The sequence below is a fragment of the Arvicanthis niloticus genome, chromosome 3 (genome assembly GCF_011762505.2).
Source record: "Arvicanthis niloticus isolate mArvNil1 chromosome 3, mArvNil1.pat.X, whole genome shotgun sequence".
NCBI classification, from domain to species: Eukaryota; Metazoa; Chordata; class Mammalia; order Rodentia; family Muridae; genus Arvicanthis; species Arvicanthis niloticus.
Genome location: NC_047660.1, coordinates 93,464,263 through 93,491,354, shown reverse-complemented (window position 1 = coordinate 93,491,354; position 27,092 = coordinate 93,464,263). Strand labels below are relative to the sequence as shown.

The 27,092-nt window shown below is 45.1% G+C and overlaps 1 protein-coding gene and 1 long non-coding RNA gene across 2 annotated transcripts in view; both read left to right on the top strand.

Annotated features, from left to right (window-relative positions):
* Positions 1-26,179, top strand: part of Acox2 (acyl-CoA oxidase 2) — a 30,800-nt gene extending 4,621 nt beyond the window's left edge. The window contains exons 6-15 of the mRNA XM_034498962.2: positions 1,107-1,226; positions 1,584-1,699; positions 2,265-2,437; positions 4,158-4,320; positions 6,040-6,230; positions 7,711-7,890; positions 10,391-10,496; positions 12,872-13,089; positions 21,508-21,640; positions 25,868-26,179. Coding sequence (XP_034354853.1) covers positions 1,107-1,226; positions 1,584-1,699; positions 2,265-2,437; positions 4,158-4,320; positions 6,040-6,230; positions 7,711-7,890; positions 10,391-10,496; positions 12,872-13,089; positions 21,508-21,640; positions 25,868-25,930 — 1,463 coding nt within the window. The 3' untranslated portion in view covers positions 25,931-26,179. The remainder of the gene's footprint in view (positions 1-1,106; positions 1,227-1,583; positions 1,700-2,264; positions 2,438-4,157; positions 4,321-6,039; positions 6,231-7,710; positions 7,891-10,390; positions 10,497-12,871; positions 13,090-21,507; positions 21,641-25,867) is intronic.
* LOC143441774 (uncharacterized) lies at positions 13,096-20,201 on the top strand. The gene is made up of 2 exons (XR_013109449.1): positions 13,096-14,059; positions 19,011-20,201. It is a non-coding gene; the product is annotated as an uncharacterized LOC143441774 (long non-coding RNA).
* Positions 26,180-27,092: the final 913 nt, after the last annotated feature.

The window sequence follows — 27,092 nt, the reverse complement described above, 5'->3', positions numbered from 1 at the left end:
CCCAAATACACCTATGGATGTACACAGCACATACTATCCCCATACAGACACACCTAGACTTGTACACAGCACACACACACATTGCCTGCATGCAGAAACATGTACACAAAAATATACACACTGGCCTGTCACAGGCACTCGTACATATATAGAATACATACACTCTCCCCCCAGACACACTTGTGCATATATATACACAATACACCATACACACACACCACCTAGTCTTGTCCCAAGGGCTCCCAAGGACATCATATATTCTAGCCTCCCGAGTTAACACAATAGACTTGCCACTTATCGGAGCAGAGCACACATGCTCTGTGACTAGTTACTGGCTAAACATCCTCCCTGTCACTCCATAGCCAGGCAAGCTCTAATCACATGGATGGATACAAGGTGGCAGCCACACCAACCATCTCTGAGCTCCAAGATAGGCAAGGGCCCCTTTGAGAAATCATTTCTAAGGACTCCACTGTGGCATTTGGAGACCCAGTGACAACATGCCTGATGTGGAAACTGACCAAATGTGTGCATTCAATGGAAGCAAGGCAGGGCTACAGGGAAAGCAAGGCAGGAAAGAGGAAACAGAGAAGGACAGGACGAGGGAGAGGGTAAGGGGGTCAAAGATGAGTGAGCTGTCAATATCAGCTTTCCAGGGAGAAGAAACCCATCTTTAAGACCAGGCTAATGGGGTTAAATTCCAGCTCATCCCCTCCAGACCAGTGACCTTCAGCGTGTCACTCTGTACTCTGAGCCTCAGTTTCCTTCTGTGGAAAATACAACTCCTCTTACTTCATCCCAGAGCCAAGCTCTAGCTGGGTTTTGCTAAGAAATGGCTTTGCTCATTACGGGGCTGACAGAAGAGTGGTCCATTAGCTGTTGTGGTCCGGTACAAAAAGTCTTTAAAAGTTTACTCGCTTCAAACTCCTTACCAAGTCACTTTTGCTCTAGCCAGGATCTTTGTGAGATTTTTTTTTTTTTTCTGTCATCACTGACTTTCCAAGGACCCAAAGATGTCTATCAACAACCTAAGCCCAGCAGGCAGGGGCAAGCAAGACATGGTACACAGGGCGTCCTGTGATAGGCCTCTTTTCTTTCTGCCTCAGTGGGACGGACTGTCACCCATGCTGTGGTCCTAGCCCAGTTGATCTGCTTAGGAGCCCGGCATGGCATGCATGCTTTCATTGTGCCCATTCGGAGCCTAGAGGACCACACCCCACTGCCAGGTAATCCCTGCTGCTTCCTCAAGGACCCTCCCCCAGACCCACCCACCGAGAAGATGGTCCCACCATCTGCCCAATCCTGAGTCTCCCTGTCCTGTGCATCTCCCTGTCCTGAGATGCACAGAAGCTTGGATATGTCTCCCTTGTCTAGAAGAGATCTAGTTGACAGAGCTAATATGATCTGGCTGTTAGACTGGTACAAGATTCAGCATCTGTCTGACTTCAGCTTGCTTACTGCTGCCTGAGTCATAGTACACACATGCGTGTGTGTGTGTTTGTGTGTGTGTGTGTGTGTGCCCACACACCTGCCATACTTCATGCAATCAACTGACAAGCATTCTCATCTCTACCCTCCTCTAGGAATTACAGTTGGGGACATAGGCCCCAAGATGGGCTTGGAACACATAGATAATGGTTTCCTGCGACTGAACCACGTGCGGGTTCCCAGAGAGAACATGCTCAATCGATTTGCAGAGGTTAGGTGCCTGGGAAGGCTGTGGACCCAGACTGCCTAGGGAGGGGGCTTGCCCTTTACACAGCTCCACAGGCTCTGGGCCTGCCTCAGCAAAGCTGAGTTTGGACCACAAGCCTACTTCTCCCCAAAAGAATTTCAGGGGTGCCACAGATCAGGATAAAACTGAGCTTAGGAGCACAATGGTGTTGGGAAAATCTTGCCACGTTAAGCCTAAGACTTCCCATGTGTAAATACTTAGCACATGGTTTCAGAGAAGTCATAAGGTACAGTGACAAAGCAATCCCCAGAAAGAGGAGGAGCTGAGGGTGACCGTGTTGCTTTCTTGAAATCAGTTATAGAACAGATATGCCCCTGATGCAGGCAGAAGTCCTAATTATCCAGCTTTACCTCTTTAGGTGTAAAAGGTGGGGGTTCTCATGCAAGCATTCTTATGTGTCAGCGATCATGCTGCACCAGGGGTCTGCTTCAGATGAGGAAAATTGGAATGCCTGCCGGGATGGAGACTCACAGAGGTACAGCCTGAGGTAACTTGGCTCCAACCCAGCGCCTGTCTTTGTTGCACACAGGTCTTACCAGATGGTACCTACCAGAGGCTTGGGACACCACAGAGCAATTATCTTGGCATGTTGGTGACACGGGTGCAGTTGCTGGATAAAGGAATCCTACCTTCCCTCCAGAAGGCTTGCATCATTGCCATGCGCTACTCAGTAATCCGCCACCAGTCTCGTCTTCGGCCTAGGCAAGCAGCACCCAAAGGCTGACCCTGGCAGACATAGTTGACACTCAGTCCCACACTGACACCAGCTCTGCCAGAGCCATGGTGTTAGAGCAGGTCATACATAGATGCATATATGCACACAAGCACACACATGTATGCAGTCCAGATGGGGTCTCAGGTTCCCTCTACTCCACTGACAGACTAGATAGATTGTCTGGCCTAACCTGTCCCTTATCAGTGTGTTGCCCCATCAGGCTCTATGTGACCATACCTTCCACCTTGTACCATCTGCTGTGACTCAGACTGTTTGCTGAGTTCCAGTTTGTTCTACATGGCTGTGACTAGGGAGAGTATTTGTGTCTGCCAATTGTCAAGGCTGGTTGGTGGCTGTCAGGCTGTGTGTGGTAAAGCCGACTGCCTTAGACTGCATGAGGCTGAACTCAGTGCTGCTTGGCTATGAAAAGCTCAGTCTAGACCCTTTCTTTTCATTGTCACTGCATCTGGCTCCTGTTCCCTCCATTCCATGACACAGAACAGCAAGGGCTGCTCTATGACACCCAGGAGTGGATGTGTTTCCAGAAAGAATACACTAGTTAAATCTAAGATTCATGGAAACAATAGTCTTTTGGGATACGTTCCAAATGGACACACTCTGAAGATGCAGCAAACTACAGTGAGAACAGGAAGTGGGATAGAGCACATCACTGCCTAACAGTTCATTGTGCTCAGGAGAGTTTTTGTCCCAGCCCTGCCGACTGACCCTGGGCTTAATAAGGCCCTCCCAGGCCTATGTCCTACCTGTGCATAGTGAAGTCACTAGGAATGAGCAGCCCTGGGACCTGGTGTTATTTGATGCCATGGACCCCAGGCATGGGCACCAGCCTGCCATTAACATACTGAGGATTAGATGCCAGGCAGCCGAGGCATACACCCTTCTTTCTCCCTCAGCTTCTGTGTCTGTAATATAGAGGTAATTGGCAGAGTTTCAGGGGTGGTGAGGGTGAAATATGATGAAGCTACCAAGCTTGAGTTTCAGAGGCCCTTCCTCTGGAAACCCACAACAACCTCAGTGTGAGGCCTGAGCTTTTGAATTCCAGGCTGAAGGCATCGTCCTTGAAGATACCCAAAGATAGTGGTGACTGTGCTGCTCCTGGACTTCGGGCCTCTATCTGGGCAGCAGGGCTGTCCCACCCTGATTACAAGTGTGTAATATGTCAGGAGGAGCTGTTGCCCAGAGAAACACCAAGCTCCCATCAGCTTTGGGAGCTTCCCACACCCACACTCTTTCCCCATCCCATTACTTGGGCTCTGCGTGCTGGACATATTCCCAAGTACTGAAGACACAGAGAAGGAAATGAAAGACACTTCCTATTTTATGTTCTTTGGACCCAAGTTCATAGCCTAAGGGCTGTTAACCTCAATGCATTTCCTATAACACAGCAGGCACATGGAGGGTCATGAATTCTAGTCATCACTGGTGCAGGGCTACACTCTTTCACCTGGTCTTTGGGTCCAGACGGTTTAGAGTTCAGAACCTTTCAGACGTTCAGCTAAGATAATGAATATATGTGCTATGGACATTTACACAGAAAAAAATGTATGAATGTTGGTGGTAGGTGAGGTTTAAAGCATAGTAGCCTCATGTCGGCCTTGCAACAGTCCATTTTTATGACTTGACAGTGTCTAAGGGAAGATAGTTTGGAGGGAACTTCTAAACCTTTGCTTCTTTTCCCCTACTCAGTGATCCAGAGGCAAAAATCCTGGAATACCAGACGCAGCAGCAGAAACTTCTTCCTCAGCTTGCTGTGAGCTATGCCTTCCATTTCACGGCCACCAGCCTCTTAGAATTCTTCCACAGCTCCTACAGTGCTATTCTGAAGAGAGACTTCAGCCTCTTGCCTGAGGTACACTCTGTTTGCTGGCAACTGCTTCTAGAGGGTGGCAACTGCTGTTGTACTTGTGGGAAAATGACTGCAGATGGGCTCCCATAGGCCCTCAGTCTCCCAATGTCCAAGGCATCAGGATGAATGAACCATAATACGGAGGTCCACTGACCTCTGACCCCTAGAGAGCTCCAACAATGTTAGAGGTAATGCGAGGGTGGAAAACACAGATACACAATCCCCTGTATACGACAGAAACCAAAACCACTCCAAAGTCATTTGAACACATTTGATGGCATACTTTGACCTGAATTAATCTCATTTATTCTACTGGCCACAAACAGAATTATCAATGTGTTCAACTGCCAAGACTTCCCAGAGTCCTTCACCATAGTATACACACCCCACAGGTTCTGCATTGCCTTTGAAAAATCCAAAAACATACCAGGCCTAGAGAGAGCACTGTGGTCCAAGCTGTGCATGGATTCAATACGCTCAGTCTTTGGTGAGGCGGGGACTCACAAACGCCTTCAGTCTGTGTGGGCGCTGTGCCTTTAAAGCATTGCTTTATTAAGTCTTTCCATGGTATCCACCATTTACATTCTTATTTTGCAAGTAAGGAAACTAAAATAGAAAGGGAAAAGGAGGCCTTCCACCCAAGGGTGTGAAAGTCTGAAAGACGGATAGGGGTTTTCAAAAACCAAAACCTTAAGCCAGGCTGCTGAAGGCACCGTCTGCCAGGCCGTTCAGATGCTCTAGCAAACGTCTATAAACTCTGTGCCTTGCACACAACAGAAATTAATTTCTCACTCTTCTGGAGATGCCCAGACTCTGTCATGGTGCTACTGTTGGGTAAGGGCCTTCCTGCTGTGTGGAGAGAACATTATATGACAAGAGAAAGAGAGGGGGACACTAAGAAAGGGGACTTGGGTTTATAACAAAGCAACTCCAGCGACATGGAACTCAGTCCCACGACAGCATAACCTATCCATGACCCAGAAACCCTTGAGGCCCAATCACCTCTTAAATGATTAAGATGACAATTACAGGGCCAGCAATGTGGCTCAGTGGGAAAAGGTGCTTGCTGCTAAGCCTGACAACCTGGTTTCAATTCCTAGAACCCACATCGTAGAAAGACAGAGAGAGAGAGAGAGAGAGAGAGAGAGAGAGAGAGAGAGAGAGAGAGAGAGAGAGAAGCAATTGTATTTCAGCACAAGTTTTTGGAGAAGATAGTACAGCCATTACAGCCAGTAACACTCCTAATGAAGGATTCACCTAACCCATGCCAAAGGTTCACCTCCTTACTCCATTTCTTTGGGGTTCAGATTTCAACACATAAGTTTGGGTGGACAGTTGGACCATGGCACCCTCCTATAACCCAGAAAATGGGCTGATGGTACACATATGCCTTCATTGACAAACTTTCCAAACTTCTGCCTACTGGCAAGTTCCCATGACCCTTATAGGATAGTGGGCCCATTCCCAGAAGCCCCCTCTTCTGAAGATCCTGGAGTCACTAGCTAGGACAGACTTCTTCATTCTTACAGCCCCATGGCCAACTTTATAACTGTGTGTCTTTGTATGGGTCTTAACCTCTGAGTTTTAGCTTTTTGTCTGCTACCTCACAAAACAGCAAGGCAAGCATGGCACCAACCTCACGGCCACGGCCAGCATGCTGCAGGTACTGAGCGGCAAGCCTGGATGGTACTACAGGACCCTTCTATTACTTCGTTCTTGCAGCTCCACGCACTGAGCACTGGCATGAAGGCCATGTTTGCAGACTTCTGTGCCCAGGGGTCAGAGATCTGTCGCAGGGCCTGCGGGGGTCATGGCTACTCAAAGCTGAGTGGCCTGCCGACACTGGTCACTCGAGCGACAGCCTCTTGCACGTATGAGGGTGAGAACACGGTGCTCTACCTGCAAGTGGCCAGGTAAAATCCAGACGAAACAATTCCAGACCTCTACCCTACCCTTGGGCCCCCTTAAGGTTCCATCCAGGGAGGCCATGGAAGAAGTAAGCATTGGAAAATTACCTTTTGAGGGCCGTCCAAATCCCAGTGTGTCCCTAATCTGTCCACTTCCCCCAGATTACCTGCTGTTCCCAGCTGGGCCATCTGTCTGTCCTACACAGACAATAGCATCAGGCTTCATCCTGGACTCTTGCTTCTCCTTTGTCCCCATTTCTCCATAGGCAACCAGGGAGCCCTTGGCAAACCCTAAAGACAATTATATCTTTGTCTCACTTAAAATGGTTCATTAGCTTCCCTGTACCTGAAGGAAACATCACAAGTCATTATGCCCCAGATGCTGCCTTCCTCCATATCCAACCTGCTCAGGTCCTTCTGCCTTGCTGCCCATGGCACCCTTGACCCCTGCCACCTAAAACCACATGTTTCCTTTGAAAGTTATCACAATCCATAATTGTCTACAACTTTCTGCTTAGCTTTTTAGCTCTACTTCCTAGCTAAACCAGGACTTCCTCGAGGGCAGGCACCTTCCTGCCTTGCTCACTGAGGTATTTCAGGCTCAGCCGAGAGCAAACTTGAAATAGGCTCCACCCTGAGAGGCAGGAGGAAACCACACTGGCCTCCTGCAAATAGACTGTTTCTTGCCAGCTGTTTCGGATGGTTGATTCTCTCCCACTCATTTATTCTCTGGCTATTGAACAGAACAAATACTTCAATATCTGAGGAAAAAGGAGTTCACTGACAAATACAATATATAGCATTTACTGGGCTTTTCTTTGCCACCTTATACAAATAATGCAACAGCATGCATTAGGCAGCCTGTTGCTTACACTTGACAAGCAATTCACAAGCACCTCATTCAGTTCTACACGCTCACCCTGTAATAGGCAAGCAGCATCAGTCCCATCATCCTGGGGAAACTGAGGCAGAGGGAGACACAGGCAATTCTAGAGCATCACACTGGTCTCCCAGGAGCCAATGGAGCCCAGGGTTGTCTGAGCACAGCTGTCTCACAAAGAAGCAGCCTGGAGCTGCTACCCGTCTTCCTTGTGTCAGTGTTCCTTCATGTATCTGACTGTCTGAAAAGGTCACACTGTACTTACATCCTAAATCCCGAGGCAAAGATCCTGATGCTGAAGCTTCCTTTTGCACAAGCCTCACAAGGGTGTGTATCTAGGATCTAAGGGAGCCCAGCTCTGCAACCTCTGCCACTTGTTAAAGAGACCAGCACTTTGGGTACATCTCAATGAGAGTCCTCAGAAGATGGCGGCCCTAGGATTGGAATGAAGAGTGGGTGTCAGGAAGAGACTGAACTGAGGCCTCCTGGCTCTCCCCACTGGAGTGCAGCATAAGAATGCATGCCCCTGGGAGTGAGGGCAGCTGAGGTGGGGGCCCTGCAGAGTCTCACACTGTCTCATCTGTGTCTACTCCTCCCTAACCCCAGGTTTCTGATGAAGAGCTACCTGCAGGCTCAAGTGTCCCCAGGCTCCACACCACAGAAGCCTCTCCCTCAGTCTGTCATGTATCTTGCCACACCAAAGCCAGCCAGGTGCTCAGCCCAGACAGCAGCTGACTTTCTCTGCCCAGATGTCTATACTACAGCCTGGGAATATGTGTCTGCCAGGTAAGCCAGTGCCAAGAAGTCAGCATCCAGCAGAGGGTAGGCTCCTTCCCACACTAGGACCTCTCGGACCAGCTGGGTGGATACTAGTGGACAGTGCCCTACAAATCATTGCCATCCCTAACCTCTCCAGACCTCTTAGCTCCTGTCTCTGTGAGAACAGAAGAAGGGACACTCACCCTCAGCCATGGACCACCATCATTTCTTTATTCTGGTTCCCCTCTGGCTAGTGACGGGAATTTCTTGAACCTTTAGGCGATTTCCAATATAACAGATACACTCATACACAAATCACTGTAAATGAAATGATATGTAAATCAAAACAAGTAAAGTAAGTAATGCTTTAAGTCTGAACTATCCCACAATCTAAATGTAATTTTTAGAGGCAAGTGTATTTCCACAGTACCCATGTAAAATAGCAAAGCATAGTTAAGAGTAATTGTCAGGCTAGTGCTGCTGGTTACCGGCCTTATTCCATGTATACTGAGAAACCCTGTCTCAGGGAATACAGCAGGGAGTGATAGAGGGGGATTTCTGAGACCCACTTTGACTTAGGAAAGTACATGCACCCTGCAACACACACACACACATACACACATTTGCACACGTGCACATGCATGAACACACATATTAAATAAATAAACAAACAGAAGTAATTTTCAAAAGTGTGATTATACCTCAGAATCGAAGAACTAGATTATATTCAGGGTCTAGAGGAGTCCAAGGAAAATGATCAAAACCAAGGACCCAGAGCTAGAGGGATGGTTAAACAATTAAGAGCAGTTATTGTTCTCGCAGAGGACTCTGGTTGGATTCCCAGCACCTACACAGGGTAGTTTACAACTGCCTACAATATAACACCAGTTCCAGGGCATCTGCCACCCTCTTCTGGCTTCCATGGGTGCCTGCATGCACATTTTATACAAAACACACAGAAGCACAAATATATAAAAATACAGAAATCTTTTTTTTTTAATATATAGTATTTGTTGTGGTGGAGCTCACTGTGTAGACTGCACTGTCCTCAAACTCACAGAGATCTGGTTGTCTCTGCTTCCTCAGTGCTGGGATTAAACGCATGTATTTATTACCATGCCTGTCTTAAAACATGAATTCTTATTTTTTTTTAATTTTTTTTAATTTTTTTTTAATTTTTTTTGAATTCTTATTATTTATTTTAATTCTATGTGTATGAGAATTTGTCTGCATGCATATCACCATGGACATGCAGTGCCCATGGATGTCAGAGTTGGCACTGGATCTCCTGGAACTAGAGTTACAGAAAGTTATGAGCTGCTGTGCAGATCCTAAGACTTGAACTTGGATCCTCAGGAAGAACAGCCAGTGCTCTTAATTGCTGGGCCATCTTTCCAACGCAGAACATGAATTCTATTTAAAAAAAAAAAAAAAAACAAAACAAGAACTTGCTCATTCTGTCATTTAATATGTATGACCAATACGGACTATATGTCAGGCATGACTGAGTGGTCCAGAAGCTGGGAAGAGGAGGCACACAAACACAACACCATCACTGAAGAGATTCAACTACCCAGAAGGGAACTTTCTGAATTCTGCCTCAGACCAGAATGTCACAACTGGAGAAAACATTTCCAACATACATTAAGAAAGCTTACATTCCAACTTGTGTCCCAGAGAGGGTGACAGCTATTTTAGGATCACAGGCAACTGGAGATATTTGCTTATTTGTTGTACAAATACTTTTAAACGCTCACAGTTTGCCAGGCACTGTGTTCAGAAGTGGGGATCAACGAGGAAATTAGCCTGATAAACACGAGGGACACACAGCTAAGGTAGCTGGGAAGGTCAGGAAGGGAAAGAGACTGCTGGGAAATAAAAACACCATTCTGTGCCTCCTGGCTGGGAACTCACTGTGCCATCTGCTGATCAGTTCCCTGACAAAGCAGAGCACATGTTGCCTAATAAACAGTTTGCTTTACAACCAAATTCTAAGGGTCAGATGGACACACAGAGTAGAAAACAGATCGAAGGTTAATAGAATGGCAAATGACTAGGTTGGCAGCTCAGAGGGCAGGCAGTGTTTTTCTAGTTTTGTTGTTCAGCACCTGAGGTAGGACTTCTAACAGAATTGCCCTTTGAAGAAAAAAAAAACATTCTCCTTGTCTGGTCATAGGAGCAAACCAACAGAATGGCCTGAAGTTACCTGAAATCCTAAGGGGGGAAAAAAAATCCCCAGGAGACTAAAGCAGGAGGGTGGAAAGTTCTAGGTCACTCTGGGCTACACAGCAATACCCTGTCTCAAAAGAGAAAAAGGAAAGCCTTAGCCCTATTCTTTATTAGCTGTGTGACCCTGAACATGTTAATTAACCTCTCTGGCACTCAGTTTTTCCCACTGTAAATTGGGAATGCCTGCCCTTAAAGAGCCGCTTATGAAGCAGTTAGCTCTCAGGCAGTCAGTGAGACCGTTTCTATTCTGGAGAGACCCCAAGCAGCCCATCAAGTCTCTCTTTTCTTTGGTCTCTAGGCTCATAAGAGATGCAGCACACTCTACCCAGACACTCATGAGATCCGGGGCTGACCAGCATGACGCCTGGAACCAGACTGCTGTCATACACCTTCAGACTGCAAAGGTGAGCTGCCTGTCAGCTGAAGCCGAGAAGGGCGTGTTCCCTCTCCCAGGCAGGACATTGTGCTGAGAGTTCACATTCTTCCTCGCCCCTGCCCCACAGGGACTGCCCTCCTCTCACACCCAAGGCTGAAGTCCAGAGAGTTTTAATTAAAGGACTAATTTCCAAAGCATCTTGCTGGCAGCTCTTAGGAAGAAGCAATGAGGCGTTTCTACTGGATTTGCTTCAGGCCGTTCAAATAGCTCCTCCCAGACAGAAAAGCAGGTCAAGTCTCCCCTTAGCCCCACAGGCAATCCTGGGATGTCTGATTCAATTTTCATTATCTTTTGTGTTTGTGCATACTTCACCATCAGTCGGCAAATATTGAGCATGCACTCTGCACTAGCACTGAATATGAAACAGCAAAGATACTGCCTACAAACAGCTATAATCGAGGAGGATAGGGGAGGAAATGGCCGCTGATTACAATCCCTGCCAAGCCCAAAGGACTTTCCTGAAGAAAGGGGTGAATGGGCTAAGACTGCACACAGCAGTTGGCTGTCTGAGGGTGGTAGCATGCAAGAGGTTTCCCCGGCAAAGAGAGCTGAAGGTATCAAAGCAGGAAGAAAAGGCCAGGTGCCTCCCCAGCCTGGAAAGGAATAAAGATCTTCCTGAGGGGATGCCAAAGCAGGAGAATTGAACTAAAGTGAAGCAGGCAGAGCAGGGAGGAGAGGAGAGGTTGGCGAGGCCAGAGGCCTTCTGAAGCAAGGTAAGAAGGTTAGTTCTTCTTTCCCTGCAGGGGGAGACTGCCCAGTTTGGGAGAATCAGAGCTTCCTTCTAGAAGAACCATGCATGATTCAGGGAGTGAGAGGAAAGGTCTGGAAGCTAATCAGAGGGAAGCAGAGGCAGTCTGGTCCATCGCGGGTGGCTCTGCCATGAGCTGGGTGCAGGCTGTGGGGAGAATTGGGAAGATACAGAAATACTGTGGTATAGGACACAGGACTCAAAGTCATGAGGTGGGAAAGAGGAATGCCTCCTAAGCTGGGGCAGCTAGGATGTCAGTCACCAACTGAAGACCAAGGCACTCATTCCTACTCCCAAGGCCCAGGCCTGGGAAACAGCACTCTCAGAGCTGTCTCCTGAAAAGTACCTACAGAGGCCCTCAGGCCAGGCTGTCAGGCAGACTGAGCAGGAATGCCACCTGGTGACTCAACTACACACACCAGGGCTGGCAAGAACTCTGCACTCCTCAGTTCCTGGGTCACTGAGCTCCACTCAGCCTCCTGCCCACTGTGCATGGACCCCCACCAACCAGAGGGTTAGCCAGGACTGTGCACTCTCCTCAGATCCCAGGAAAGGAGCCACGCCTGCCCAATGTTCATTTGCCTGTCTTCTAATCTTTTAATAATTTGTCTTCTAATAATTTGTCTGCTCTGATCTTAAACACACCAGCCGCTGCTTGCCAGGGCTCCCTCAGTTAGCATCAGCGAAGCTGGCAGAATCCTTTCTAAAGTGGAGGACAGACAACACAGAGGAGTAAAAGAGCTGAGCCAAGGTACCATCCTTTCCTGTGCCACAAAGGCCCAGCTGTGTCCTCAGGGAGCTCCCGGGGAGAGACCTGCTGTTGATGGCTCCTCTCATCCCCTGGCAGAACTCACAGAAGGCATGCACAAAGGAAGTACTCTGAAGCAGCCCCGCATTCAAACAATTTAACAACAGGAAGTTAACAACGGGAAGGGTCCCGAAGGCCTCCCACTAGGGAAGGCATTCATCCTTTAGATGTTGGGTTGAGTGGAAAGGGAACCCCAGGAAAGGAGTCCAAAGAGCAGAGTGGCGGCAGTCACTTTGTCACAGAAGCACTCTATAATAAGTGGTTAAGAACCAACAGAGCCAGAGCCCGCATGGCCTACTGAATGACACTGCTTATATCCAGGGGCTTCTGCTCTAGCTAGGATACCTTTCACACATACCTCAAGCCACATGCCACAGTGCACACATGTGCACACTGCCTTAACATGGCAGACAGTAAGTAGCTGTTTTCTTGAGAAAAGTGAGGCTGCTGCCCTTCAAGTAACCCAGGCTAGCCTCCAACACACATGTATTCTTTCTACTTTCCAATGCTTCCGAAGCCGTATCGAACAAAATGAGGAATCAAAAGGCCCAGTTTCACACTTTACCCAACCCCAATGAACACACACAGATGCACGCGCGCACGCACTCACACTTACACGCACATATACATATTCACACCACCAGTCACACCTGGAATGAACAAGACAAAAAGTAACCACCAGTCCTCTAGGACATACACATACTCCAGCCATCTTGCCAAGCTTCCAGAATAATCTGTGGAGCTGGGAATGAGCACCAGTGTCCTGTGCATCTTTGTATCTTCGTAGACTCACTGCTACTTCATCACTGTGAGGAATTTCAAGGAAGCTGTGGAGAAACTAGACAATGAACCAGAGATTCAGCGTGTGCTCCAACGCCTTTGTGACCTCTATGCCTTACACGGTATTCTGACTAACTCAGGGGACTTTCTGCATGATGGCTTCCTGTCTGGGGCCCAAGTGGACATGGCGAGAACAGCCTTCCTAGACCTGCTTCCCTTGATCCGGTGAGTGACTGCTCCTTGAAACCATGTTAGACCCTGGGGCACGGACCAATTCTCGAGCTAAGACCTTGTAAACTTGGGGTCTGGACAAGCTGAGACTTAGCATAATTATACCAAAAAGAAAGCATTAGGACTTAATGAAAGAAACTTCAGAGGAATTGGGAGAAAATTAAAAGTTAATGTGCTTAAGAATAAATTAGGGCCTGGCAGTGGTGGTGCATGCCTTTAATTCCAGCACTCAAGAGGCAGAGGCAGGCAGAAGATCTCTATGAGTTTGAGGCTAACCTGGTCTACAGAGTGAGTTCCAGGATAGCCAGGGTTACACAAAGAAACCCTGTCTTGAAGAACTCTTCAACATTGGCAAGGAGCAGTGTCTAAGGAGTATGGATACAATCAAGGCTGCTACACGTGGGCATTTAATACTAATTTTAATCACAACCAGCATTTAGTGAGGTTTGTGTACTATCATATGCATCGTCTCATTTGATCCATACAGTCTTTGGATTGGATCTAATCTCCCTGTTCTGCTGAGGAAGAAGTTTAGGCTTACATGAATAAATTTATGCACCATGCATGACCAGGCAGAGGAACTAGGAACACTCAGAACTTTCTGGCCACTGACCATGCACTTGTTGTCATCGGTGTGTTCCGGTATAAGGGGTGTTTAGCGCTATGTGTATGTTATGCATATCCACGTCTCTGTGGAATGTGCTTTAAGTAAATCTGTACCAAGTCTAATTAATGTGTTTTGATACTCCCTTAGCTTCAAGATAACTTTCTTAGACTTAGCCATCTGCATACTGATTTATAAAGCAGTAATAGATACTTTTAGGTGTAGAACTGATCCTGTAAAATTTAGAGCCATGAATACAAGCAGTATTCATTCTGTTGTTTTTATTCATATAAAGTAAATATTGCTTTAAGAACACATCAAAACTGAAGTCTGACCTGACCAGTCTACTGGAAGAAACAGGTATTAAACACTGTTAATTATTTACTAGTGTCAGTATAATTTTTAAAAAAAAAAGTTAACTGAGAATGCAATGTTTTTGAAACCTTTCTAGGCCAAAAATATGATGCTTATTATGTGTGGAGGGAAATGTCGTTTTCCATGAAACTCCTAATAGCTCTCATTATTAGTAAAAGATTTTAGATTTGTATAGATTTTTCATAAAAGGTTAAAAATCAACCAAGTATTGTTTTGTTTCTAAAACGCAGTACTAACAAGCCCTTGTGGCTACATACCAGCACCTGACTGGTAGCTAGTGGCTAATAAATGTTTGTTCAATTAAACCATCAAATATGGAGCCAGAGAGATGGCTCGCAGGCTCCCGACCAAACAGGACAATTTGAGTTTGATTCCACAAGGTGGAAGGCCAGCACCAGCTTCTGTAGTCATCCTCTGACCTCCAACCACACACCATAGCATCCCCACCAAAGTAATGTGTAACGATATAAACAAGACAGTCAAAAGCATACCTAGTACAATCATGCCAGGGGCTAAACTTATCCTGAAGCAGGGGATACAGTATGGGAATATTAAGGATGCAATTAGTGCTATACAGTTCAAGCTCAAGTTGACCTAACTTTAAAATGATTAGCATTTTAAAAACACATGAAAAAAGTCACTTAGTCCTGGCTGGTGATGATCAGACACATAAGACCCTTAACACCTCATAAGCATGATGCAGGGTGTGTGTGTGTGTGTGCATGTGCGTGTGTGTCTGTGTCTGTATCTATGTGTGTGTATCTGTGTGTGGTATGTGTATGTGTTTGTGTGTCTATGGTTTGTGTGATGTGTGTTTATGTGTGTCTGTATGTGTGTGTGTGTGTGTGTGCGTGTGTGTCTGCATGTTTGTGTGTGTCTGTGTCTGTCTGTGTCTCTCTGTGTGTGTAGTGTGTCTCTGTGTGTGGTGTGTGATATGTGTGTGTGTGTGTGTGTGTGTATACATATGTCTGCATCTCTGTGTGTGGTGTGTGGTATGTCTGTTTGTGTGTATGTCCATGTCTGTGTGTGTGTCTGTGTGTGGTGTGTGGTATGTGTGTTTGTGTGTGTGTCTATGTGTCTGTGTCTCTCTGTGGTGTGTGGTATATGTGTTTCTGTGTGTGTCTCTGTGTGTGTCTGTGTATATTTGTGTGTGTCTATGTGTGTCTGTGTCTCTGTGTGTGTGTGGTGTGTCTCTGTGTGTGTCTGTGTGTGGTGTGTGTGTCTGTGTGTGGTGTGTGTGTCTGTGTATGTGTGTGTCTGTGTGTGGTGTGTGGTATATGTGTGTGTGTCTGTGTCTCTGTGTCTGTGTGTGGTGTGTGGTATGTGTGTTTGTGTATGTGTGTGTGTGTGTGTGTGGTGTGTGTGTGTGTATGTGTGTGTGTTAAGCTGCACTCTGCTTTTCTAAGTGCTTGTTGTGGCTCCAAAGACAGAAGCTGCCAACACATGCCTGGAAACCACAAATTGATGTACTTACATTATGGATCCTCAGTTGCCTTTCTTACTACAGGGTAATTATGCAGGAAACAGACTCCATGCACTTATAAATTCAGCATCACGGGTCTTGACTGGATTTACCACCAACTCCCTCAGATTTCAGGGATGACAAAGCAAGGGTAGGACAGTATTCTAAGAGATACCAAAAAACCAGCTCCCAGTGTGAGGCCAGTGAACTGGCCCAGCTCAGTTTTAGCACTTTAAGTCCTGCTAAACACTAAGGGACTGCTGAGTAAAGGTGGCAGATTGAACATACACATTTATTTCCGGAGCCTTACTGAAACATCAGTAAAAACATCAAATATATATTTGTTTTGAGACAGTGTGTGTCATGTAGCCCAGACTGGCTTTGAACTTGCTATACAACCAAGAATAGCCTTGAACCTCTGACCATCCTGCCCCCATCTTCCTGGAGCTGGAATTACCAGCATTAGCCATCACACCCAGCTTTTATTCAGTGTTGAGGTTTGAACCCAGGGCTTTGTACATGCTGGGCAAGCACTCTACCAACTGACAAGTCTAGCCCTTTGTGGTGGTTTAAATAGATATGGTCCCCATAGACTCATGTGTTTGAATGCTTGGTCCATAGGGAGTGGCACTATTAGGAGGTGTGGCCTTATTGGAGTAGGTGTGGCTTTGTTGGATGAAGTGTGTCACTGTGGGAGCAGGCCTTGAGGTCTCAGAAGCACAAGCCCAGGCTGAGTGGCTCAGTCTCTTCCTGCTGCCTGCTAATCCAGATTTAGAATTCTAGCATCATGTCTGCCTGCCTACAACCATGCTTCCCACCATGATGATAATGGACTAAACCTCTGAACTGAAACCCAGCCCCAATTAAATGTTTTCCTTTATAAGAATTGCCATGGTCATAGTGTCTCTTCACAGCAATTAAAAGCCTAAGACAAAAGTTGGTACCACGGACTAGGGCATTGCTATGATAGACCTAACCATACTTTTGTTTGGAGGAATGTGGAACTTAGAACTTTGGATTAGAAAAGTAGTGGAATGCTTTAATTTTGGTTTAATGGGTCATACCAGTAGGAACATGGAAGACAGTAGTGCTGAGGGTAATTTGAACTGTGACCTGGCTCAAGAGATTTCAGAGGAAAAGAATGTGGCCTAGAGCTTCTTCTTTTGATATTTTGGCAATACATGGCTGGTTTTAGCCCTTATCTGAAAAGTCTGCCTGAGGCTAAGTTGAAAAGTTTTAACCAATGGCATTGGCAGAGGAAGTTTCAAAACTCTGCTTTGTGGTTACCAGTGTTCACTCTTACAAAGATTTATAATTTATAAAAGCAAGCTAAGCAAGTAAAAATACAAACTGTACAGTTCAAGGATAAAAGAGGCACTAGGAAGTGGAATGGAGCTAAATCCTGTGTTCAAGGGAGTTGTGGTAATCCCAGAGAATGTCAGAGACAAAAAACAAAGTTCAATAATTTTTAAAAAGAAGACCAATCAGTTAAAAAAATGTTTAAATTTCTTAAAGAAAACCCACATTCATGGTCCATCATGTGAAAGACACATCAAGGGGGAAAAAAAAAAGACAAAGAAAACCAAAGGATGGCAAAACATCAATAAAATGATTCAAGAAAATTCACCTCAAATGAAAGATCCAGAGCTTCAGGCTGAGAAGATCCACAGTGCTTACAAGTGGGAGACAGCTGCCCCCATCCCCCACCTCTCAGCCCCTACACACAAGCACACATGAGGGGAGAAAAGTATTCTGGGAAGAAGGTAAGCGTTGTAAGGGAGCAGAGTGCTTACCGGGGTTCCAGATGTTCTTGTTCTGGTTTTTGTGTGCTTCTGGGGATCAAACCCATGGCCTTGAACATGCCAGGCAAGTACTCTAGCTCTGAGCTACAGTTCCAGACCTTCAAGCATTGAAACAAGCCAAAGAAGGCCTGTCCAGTAGGGTGATTTGAGGAAAGGCCTGAGAATATAGGGAAGGGGTTTCTAGGAATCATGTGGCTACCAGGAGAAACCATCAGTCAAGCTGAGCACAATGTAGAAATCACAAAGGAAGGAAACTATAGTGCTTGGTCTACCTAGAGGCCAGAAACAAGGCCGCAGAGGTGGAAAGTACAGCTGGGGGGAGGTAAGATGAAGGGTAGAGTACGGGGGCAGGTGAAACAGGAGAGAATGGGAAGATTTAGAACACAAGACACTTAGTATAACATGTGTCTATTCACGCCTAGGGGCTATACATGTGTATGTAACTGCATATGCATGTTTTTTTTAATTTGGGGGTTTGTTTGTTGTTTGTATGCAAATATGTGTGTGTGTGTGTGTGTGTGTGTGTGTGTGTGTGTGTGTGTGTGTGTGTGTGTACATGTCCTGGAACCTACAAATGGGCTAGATGGACTGGACAGTGAGGCCTAGTGATATACCTGTCTCCATCTGCCTAAAATAACAGATGCTCCATACAACACCTAGCCTTCCCCCTGCCCCCATATAAATTCTGGAAATCAAACTCAGGTCCTCAAGCATTCTCTCAACTGGGCCATCTCTCAGCCTCTTATATGCATTTGTAATATAAGGCAGGGGCTGGGAGTACAGCTCTGAAGGCAGAGCACTTATGTGCTTAGTGTGCATATGGCATAGGTTTAAACCTGCAGCTCCCAAATTAATCGTTCTATATAAACTAATAAATAGCAGCAAGGAGACAGGTCTAGAAGCTAAGGCAACAATCCAGGTGAGAGATGATCACAGGCCAAATGACCATGAACGCTGGCTGATACAGTGGGAAGTGGACAATATGTGGACATGCGCTGAAAACAGAACACGGTTTGCTGACACAAATGGCACAGGATAGAAAGAGGAAGTCAGGCCATTTATCATAAAGGGGAAGGCTACAGGAGGGCCAGGTTTAGATAAGACAGACAAGATGAGGAGTTTGTTACGTATTCAGGGCACTGGAGAAGCCTGTTAGAAATCTAGTACAGATGCCAGAAGCAGGTGACACAGGATGGATAAATTTGGAAGTCAGTGGTATGTGGCTCATACTTAGAGCTGTGAGAGATGTCATCAAAGAGTAAGTGAATGAGAAGTGTCAGGACCCTCAAAGATATCGGGGGAGTAACAACAGTTATTCCAGTGAGGGGCTGGAGGTAAAAGCTGACATTAATCCAGTCTCACCAGAAAGAGCAGAAGTAGCAGAAGCAAACAGAATACTCCTGAATTCAGGCAAAAGGGGAACCATGATCTGGGATAGATAAGAGAAAGGAGGGGCGAAGCATCTTTGTTTATTTTTAGATTTCATTTCATTTCATTTATAGTATCATTTTTTAAAAATTTCAGAATCCCTTTTCTACTTTCTGAATGTAACTGACATTTTTAATCTTATTTCATATCTGTGGTGTCTTGACCTTCTTAGCTCTTTGAAGATTTTGGTGATTTAAAAAAAAAAAAGTCTCTTTTCTATTTTGAAGTTTTATTCTCCCTGCAGGTTCCTTTGAATCCTTCAGGTTGTCTTGTTCTTGATTATCTGGGTCTCCATCTTTTAGATTAAGGGCTTTCCTCTGGTGGTCCCCAAGTGTCTGATCTCAGGTGAGAGTGGGGTGTCAACTAGCCACATCTGGATTTTATTTCAGTTTTTAATTTTATAAGTATGCCTCCATATATGTAAGTGCACCACACGTGTGCAATGTCTGAGGAGTTACAGACAGTTGGGAGCCACGTCTAAGTCCCTCAGCTAAACCAAGAGCAGCTAGTGCTATTATCACTGAGCCATGTCTCCAGCCACCCCAAAAGCTTGTCTTAAGAGAGATAACAGCAAGTGTCAATGCTGATGGAGTGACCTTGAGGGTTTCTGATGCTATATAGGAAGGAAAAGTCTTGTCTTAAGTATTGTTCTCCAGTAGGCTAGGCCTCAAAGCATGTAGTAGACCAAGGAATGGGCAGAGCAGAGACAACTGATACTGAGAGAGGGCTCTGTCTGTAATGCTCAGAGGTGGGAACCTTACCAGTGAAATAGGACAAAGAGTCACTCTGGTGAGGAAGGAGGAGGCAGATGCCGTAGACTTGAAGACGGAAGAGACTGTGAAATAACCACGCGGCAAGTGAGTCAGTGAACTAGAGCAGTGGAACATGACAGCTAGGTTGTGGCTCGGCTCATGTGAGCTCTTAGGACAACAGTGTAGCTGGTCTTTCCAGATTCATATGCTCACATAGGTGGTGGCAGAAAACCAGTAAAAACAAGGAGTGGACTGGCCTAAACCAGCATGATAAGGAAGAAAAACTGCTGAATATATTCTTAGGGGGAAAAAATACAATGGACTGATGACTTTCGGCTAATTACCAAGAGAAATGAGACCACAAGAGTCATGATGGATATTAAACAAGAAGTATAGTTCATCAGCTCTTGCCAAAATAGGAGGCTCAACAGTTATTGTCAAAACAGGATTAAAAGCCAGCCAGATGGCTTGACGGACAAAGGTACTTGATGCCCACACTGACGAGAGTTCAATCCCTCTGCTGATGACGTGTGTTTGATGCCTAAGATTCACAGGTGGAAGGTCTACTGACTTTCCACATGTAGTGCACAGTTCAAGGCTCGCCGGAGCCACATAATGAGTTCTAGACCAGACAGAACTACAGTGAGACCCTGTCTCAAAAAAAAAAAAAAAAAAAAGTGAAAGTTCAGACCAAGCAGACCTTAAGCAAGACCTTATCTCAAAACAGAATAAAAATGTAAAACTCACAGATATAATTCAGTATATTATCTTAGCCACTTCAAATGTTTTGATGTCATAGTCATAATGTAAATATTGAATATTAATTAATCTTGTCAAAATTACAACTATATTAAGAGACAGGAAGGCCAAGGGGAGAAAGCAGAAGGTTGAGGGGATAGGTGTGAAGAGAAGCTGCTCAATCCAGCCAGGTGTGGAATGTATCTGCAATCCCAGCCATTAGGCATTGGGGGGTGGGGGGGAGTTAGGACGCTGAGATGAGTATTGCATGCCAGCCTGGGCTGCACAGAGTTCTAGGACAGCCTGGACGGCATGGTAAGAGTCTGTCTGCTTATACTCCCCCAAAAGGAAACCTTTGCTTTTATACTAGTCAATGGATAACAGCTAAAACTGAAGCATCAAGAAGTTGTTAGCATTTATACAGGTAGGTAGGTAGGTAGGTAGGCAGGCAGGCAGGTAGGTACATACATACATAAGTACATACATTCATATATGGAGATATTTGTGTAACTATCAGCAAAAAGACTAACAACGTCTCTGGGGAGAAGAAACTGGAATGGAGTTGCTGGGTGTACTAGTTACGTTCTGTTGTGAGAAAACACTGACCAAAACAAACTTGGGGAGGAAAGGGTTTATTTGGCTCATAGGTTACGGTCCATCACTGAGGGAAGCCAAGGGAGGGAAGCGAGGCAGAACCTGGAGGCAGAGACTAAAAAGGAGACCATAGAGGAATCCTGCTCACTAGCCTGCTCCCCATGGAGTGCTCAGTTGCCCATTTTATACAGGCCACGCCCACCTGCCCAGAGATGCTACCTTCCACAGTGGACTGGACTCCCACATCAGCCATTAATCAAGAAAACGTTTCACAGACATGTCTACCAGCCAATCTGATGGAGGCATTTCCTCAAGTGGGCCTCCTTCTTCCCAAGTGACTCAAATTTTCGTCAAGTTGATAAAAACTAACCAGTACATTGGGAGATAAGATAACTTTTTTTTGTTTATTTTTTTTTCCAGTGTTGGGAAATGGATCCTTGACTTTATACCCACTAGGCAAGCCCTGGTTTTTAGATAACAAACCTTAAAGAACTCTTGGATTCTTTATCCTGTAGATATATACCTGATTAAAAAAATAAAACCGAAATAAAAAGGTGAATATTTAAACAGCCGATAATGATTCAACTTCTAATTACTTCCTGCGGGTTAGATTCCTAAGAGCAAGGTGAAATGCTCACAATTTGTTTCCTCTCTCAGGAAGGATGCCATCTTGTTAACCGATGCTTTTGACTTCACGGACCATTGTTTAAACTCAGCACTCGGCTGTTATGATGGGCATGTCTACGAACGCCTGTTTGAGTGGGCTCAGAAGTCCCCAGCCAATACTAAGGTAGTTGCGTGAAACCCATTATAAATTATGTAAGACAGCTAAGAACAAGCAGTAAATACATCTCAGTGTTTTTCCCCATTGTAATCGATTCTGCTTAGGTTGAAAAATCACTTGGCATAGCACATCTGTTTAAAATACTTTCAGAGAATACATAAAAAGAAAAAACAGAGGTGTGGCCTGGCAGGAACTGAAATCAGCAAAATGCACAGCTCAGAACATGGAAAGGGCATTAGGAGAAAGGCTCATTTCTAAACTGTGGCTTGACATACCCAAAGGCATATAACACACAGCAGCAAGCTGGCTTTTACATTAACAAAACTAATAAATCACAGCAGTGCACAAAGCATCTTATTTCCAGCCTTTTGGCTCTGTTTTATGTAGATAAGTGCACATTCAAAGGGGATGGGGAAATCTGAGGTGCTGCCACCAGTGGATAGGAAACGCACAGCCATCATAAGGGGGTGGTAATGAGACTGTCCTGGAAGGGAATACAACAATGCCAGCTATGCCAGCCTCACTGGGCAAATCTAAGAACATCAGTGAATATTGCACTTGGAATTCAGGAAGCCCATAGTGAATAGCAGATTTACACAGATAATCCCAACATGGAATCTATCTATCTATAGACACACACACACACACACACACACACACACACACACACAAGTTGATTCACAGCACAGGGGATATTAGAATTTACAAAGCAGTGTTTTCAGATGGTGAAACTCTCTCTAGTCCAACTTCAGAAATATGTCAGAGAGCACAGCGACAACACTCGGGCGTCCGCTAACAATTTGCCAGGTGTTATTAGACAGCTTGTATTGTCACACACCAGAGCTTAGCTTAACATTCTTATCTGAAGTCAGAACCTCCAGGATGGCTGCCAGATACAAGGCTGGTCCATCTCACTGAAGCACCATCCACAAGCAGACATGGTTTTGGCTCAAGGAAATAGAAACCACTGCTCCTTACAGCTAAGCTACGACTAGTGTATTACTACAGAAAATTAAAGTTCTTCCCAAACCAGCCTACTTCCCATGGTCTCAAGAGAGATCTGTGTCCTCTAGTGCTCAATAGAACCATCGCCCTGCTTCACTGTCCACCTGTCAGCAAATGCAGAGACACATAGCTCAGACAGGTTTAATTGGCAGCACAGGAAAACGTTCCTCTCCCCTAGACGCCTCGTGGTCACTAAAGACTCTAGCGGACTATTTTGTTTTTCTTCATTCTTAAAAGTCTTTAGTCTGGAAACCATAGCAGGTTTGTAGAAATGAGATGTGCCAACCTACCTCACTGACTGACTCTGTAAATTGATGGCATATTTCATCCCATTCCTTTGACTCTACTTCCTTCGACACAGAAGCAGCAGTGCACACAGATGCCACACACGCTCACCAGCCTGTCTTACACTACCTCATTAAAGTGCCGCGGTGTGGCTCTTACATGCGCAGTTTAGGAATGTGAGGTCACAAATGACTTTGACTTCACTTAGTCAACATGACACTTGGTTGACTACTAATATATAGCCACGTGATCTTACACTTCCAGCTCCTTTGAAAAGCACCAACATTTTTAAAGTCTAGATAAGTTTGATCTGCCATAATTCTGAGGTGCAGCAGATATTTCTATAATAGAAGAAAGGTGCATTACAGATTTTTAAGTAAGTTAACAAGCAGCTATGCTGAAACACACCCTGTGGACAAAAAAGTACAAGTGGGATTATATTTCACTGGTGTTCTGCTGGGAGTGAAGTGCTACATGCTAGCTGCATGTCTTAGCTCCACGGAGTCTCTGTGTGGGGCAGGTTGTGCTGAGCCTTCTCCCTAAACAGGATATCAGCTCCCCTGGTATACTCTGTGACGTCTGCTTTTGGCTTTCTGACTGATCTAGAAAACTGCCACAGATGGATCTCCCTCCTCACTTGCGATTCCTAAGGAAGCAAGGAGGAATCATCAGGGGCCATTCAAACCAAGGATCCTCCCCCTTTTTAGTGTTTGTTTGAGGGTCTTGTGTATTCCAGGCTGGTCTTGAATTCCTACTCTCCAAAGGCCAGGATCACATGTATACATTCCCACACCCCAGCAAAAATCCTTTTCTCTCAATAATTCTATTGTAAAAACATGTCCAAGAAATAGTAAGAAGTGTTAAGCACATCTGGTTCATCCATTCAAAGAATATTTACTGTGCAATGCTGGTGTTGAAGAAGCAGTGGTGTAGACCTGTTAAGGACCTCATAGTTTTACTGTGGACAGGCAAAAGGAAATAAACAAGAAGATACCTTGGAAGACTAGGGTTTAGCTATGAAGAGAAGAACTCAAGACACTGCATTAGAAAATAATAGGACCACTAAAATCAGGAACAAGACAAGGTTGTCAACTCTTGCCGTATCCATTCAATATAGGAAGTTTTAGCAGAGCAACAAGAAAACTAAAGATAAGGGGATACAAGTTGGAAAGGAAGGAAGAAGTCACAGTGTCGCTACTTGTAGTTGATATGATAGTATACACAAGTGACTCCAAAAATTCTACCAGGGAACTCGTACAGCTGATAAACACCTTCAGCAAAGTAACTGGGGGGAAAAAAGGAGCCTTCCTATATACAAATGATAAACAGGCTGAGAAAGAAATATTATTCAGCTGTTAAAAACAATGACAATGAAATTTGCAGACAAATGGATAGAACTAGGGAAAAAAAAATCATCCTGAGTGAGGTAACCCAGAACCAGAAAGACAAACATGTATGTACTCACTTTTAAGCGGATACTAACTGTATAAAAGACAATCATGCTACAATCCACCGACCTAGAAAGGCTCCAAGGAGGGCTCAATGGGTCAAGTATAAATTTCTCTTTGAGAGTAGAGCATTGGGAGAAACAACCGGAATTGGTGGGTGCAGGAGGGATCTCGGGAATGAGCTAGAAACCAAATGCAATGGGAACTCCCAGGAATCTACAAGGGTGACCTTAGCTAGGACTCCTAGCAATGGGGGATACAGAACCTGAACCGGCCATCTCCTGCAACCAGGCAAGACTTCCAATGAAAGACTGGGACACCAGCCCAGCCACATAATCTCCAACCTACAATTTGTTCTGCCTACAAGATGTGCTGGGGTGAAGTGGTACAGAAACTATGGGAGTGGCCAGTGACTGGTCCAACCTGAGACTCAGGCCACAAGAGGGAACCCAGCCCTGATACTGCCTGGAGGACCAGGACCCAGAGCAGGATAGCCCAGAGACCTAGGATAGAACCAAACAGACTGAAAAAAAAAAAAAAAAAAAACCTATGAAACAACACCTAATGATATTCTGCTATATGCATAGACTGGTAATTGTCACCAGGGAGCTTCACCCAGCAACTGATGGAAACATTAGACAGAGCTCAGGGAATCCTGCAGAAACAGGGGAGAGAACTGTAGGAGCCAGAGGGGTTAAAGACATCACAAGAAAATCCACAGAATCAACTAACCTGGGCTCATAGGGGCTCACAGAGACTGAACCGATACCCAAGGAGCCTGCATGGGACTGACCTAGGCCCTCTGCCCATGTTACAGTTGTACAGCTTGATCTTCTTTTGGGACTCTTAACAGTGGGAGCCAGGGATATCTCTGACACTTTTGCCTGCTTTCATGACCCTTTCCCTCATACTGGGGTTAACTTGTCCAGCCTTAATACAAGGGGAGGTACCTTGTCTTACTGGAACTTGATAGGCCGTGTTTGGTTGATATCCATAGGAGGTCTGTCCTAGTAGATGGCATCAGGGTGCAGAAGAGTGGGGAACTGAAAAGGGAGAAGGAAAAGCCAGACCAACAGTCAGACAGACAAAAGAAAGATACTTAGGAGCTGAATATATAAGAAGGAAAGCAGGAAATGCTGGGGAAGCTTATTCTGACACAGAATATTGCCTGGTTCTACTTTCTGGTTCCTTGCCTTGTGATTCATATTCAATTTCAAAGACCCTCAAATAGTAAAAGGCTTCTATCTGTATTACATTCAGAAAGTGAAGAAGAAGCTGTAGGGTTTTCTTTTAGCCACCTGCATGCGCAAAGTCTGCCTAAGAAAAAATGCTTTTTGGAAGTGTTTACCATATGTTCACACCGTGACTTTCAAAAATAATTAGAAAAATTAAAACTCTTAGGTAATGTTACTTTTTTTAAGTGAATACTTAATTTGAAAGTGAAGTCATTAATTCTAAAAGTGTTCTTTTAATAATGTACTTCTCATAAACATAGGAGAACGCTGCCTATAAGAAGTATATCCAACCACTAATGCAAAGCTGGAGACCCAAGCTGTGAAAAGTGAAAGGATTCTGGATCAAGAAGCACCATGGCCTTACTGTGGCACATATAAAGAATTTAGAGCACAGGGTGGAGTGCTGTTTGTTCAAATCAGTGAGTAAACTAGTCCATGAATGGATGTTCATCATATTAGTCTACTATTGAGTATGTTTGAAACTTCCCCTTGTCTGTTTGTAACATGTATTTGGCTAAATGCTAGGACTTTGCTTTAAATATAGCAAAAGCTAATAAACTTGTTAGTTACTACTTGTGTTGTTTGTTTATCTAGGGGAATGCTGGGACTGAAAGGTCAGAAAGGTGTCAACAGGCATTCTACCACTGAGCTACCCTGTGGCACACTTCCTTTAGCTTCCCCTGAGGCTTTACATGGACACACAGGCAGTCCTTCAAAGGTGCCTAGCTGTGCTGTAATCTAAATCAAATACAGATGCTCAGAATGCAACATACCATTTTTTTTCAAGTCAACTGTTCTGCATTAAAAATTAAGATTTCATAAAGAGACAGAATTATCTCAATATACCCAAATACAACCAACCTACATTCTTCATTTTGTTTTCAATTACACAACATAGAGCAGTTCTGACATGGTCTGCAGCTAACCTAACATGAACAGGGCCCTGATCAACCCCTAGGCACACGCACATGCCTAAGTGGAACTCAGAGGTGTCACAACTAGCTGGAGTTGTTACAAGTGGTTATAAGCGTTAATGTTGGTCCCAGAAGCCATATTCCAGTCCTATGCAAGAGCACCAAGAGCCATTCCCCCCAGCCCCCTCCACAACAGTTCCAAACCCAAATCATCTTTCTTCATGATGATTTTAGCTGGCTCCGCAGCACATGACCGACTGGGGTCTTTATTTAGGAAACCCTTTATTAGTTTACAATTGGAGCATATATTCCAAACCGTAACCTCTTCTCACCAGTTCATCAATACACCAAAACTATAGCAACCTGCTAATAACATTAAGGTATCCTAGTTTGAAGATGAGGTAGTTTTGAGTTTCTGTGGTGGTTTTGGTGTGGGGTAGGGAGGGGATAATTTATCAAATCTTAAATTTTCAAAGAGACAATCTTGGAACAGTCGCACAGAGGAGAAGAAGAAGAGGGTGTCTTGTCTTCCCTAGAGCCAAAACCGCAGAGGTCTACGATTCCCCTAAAA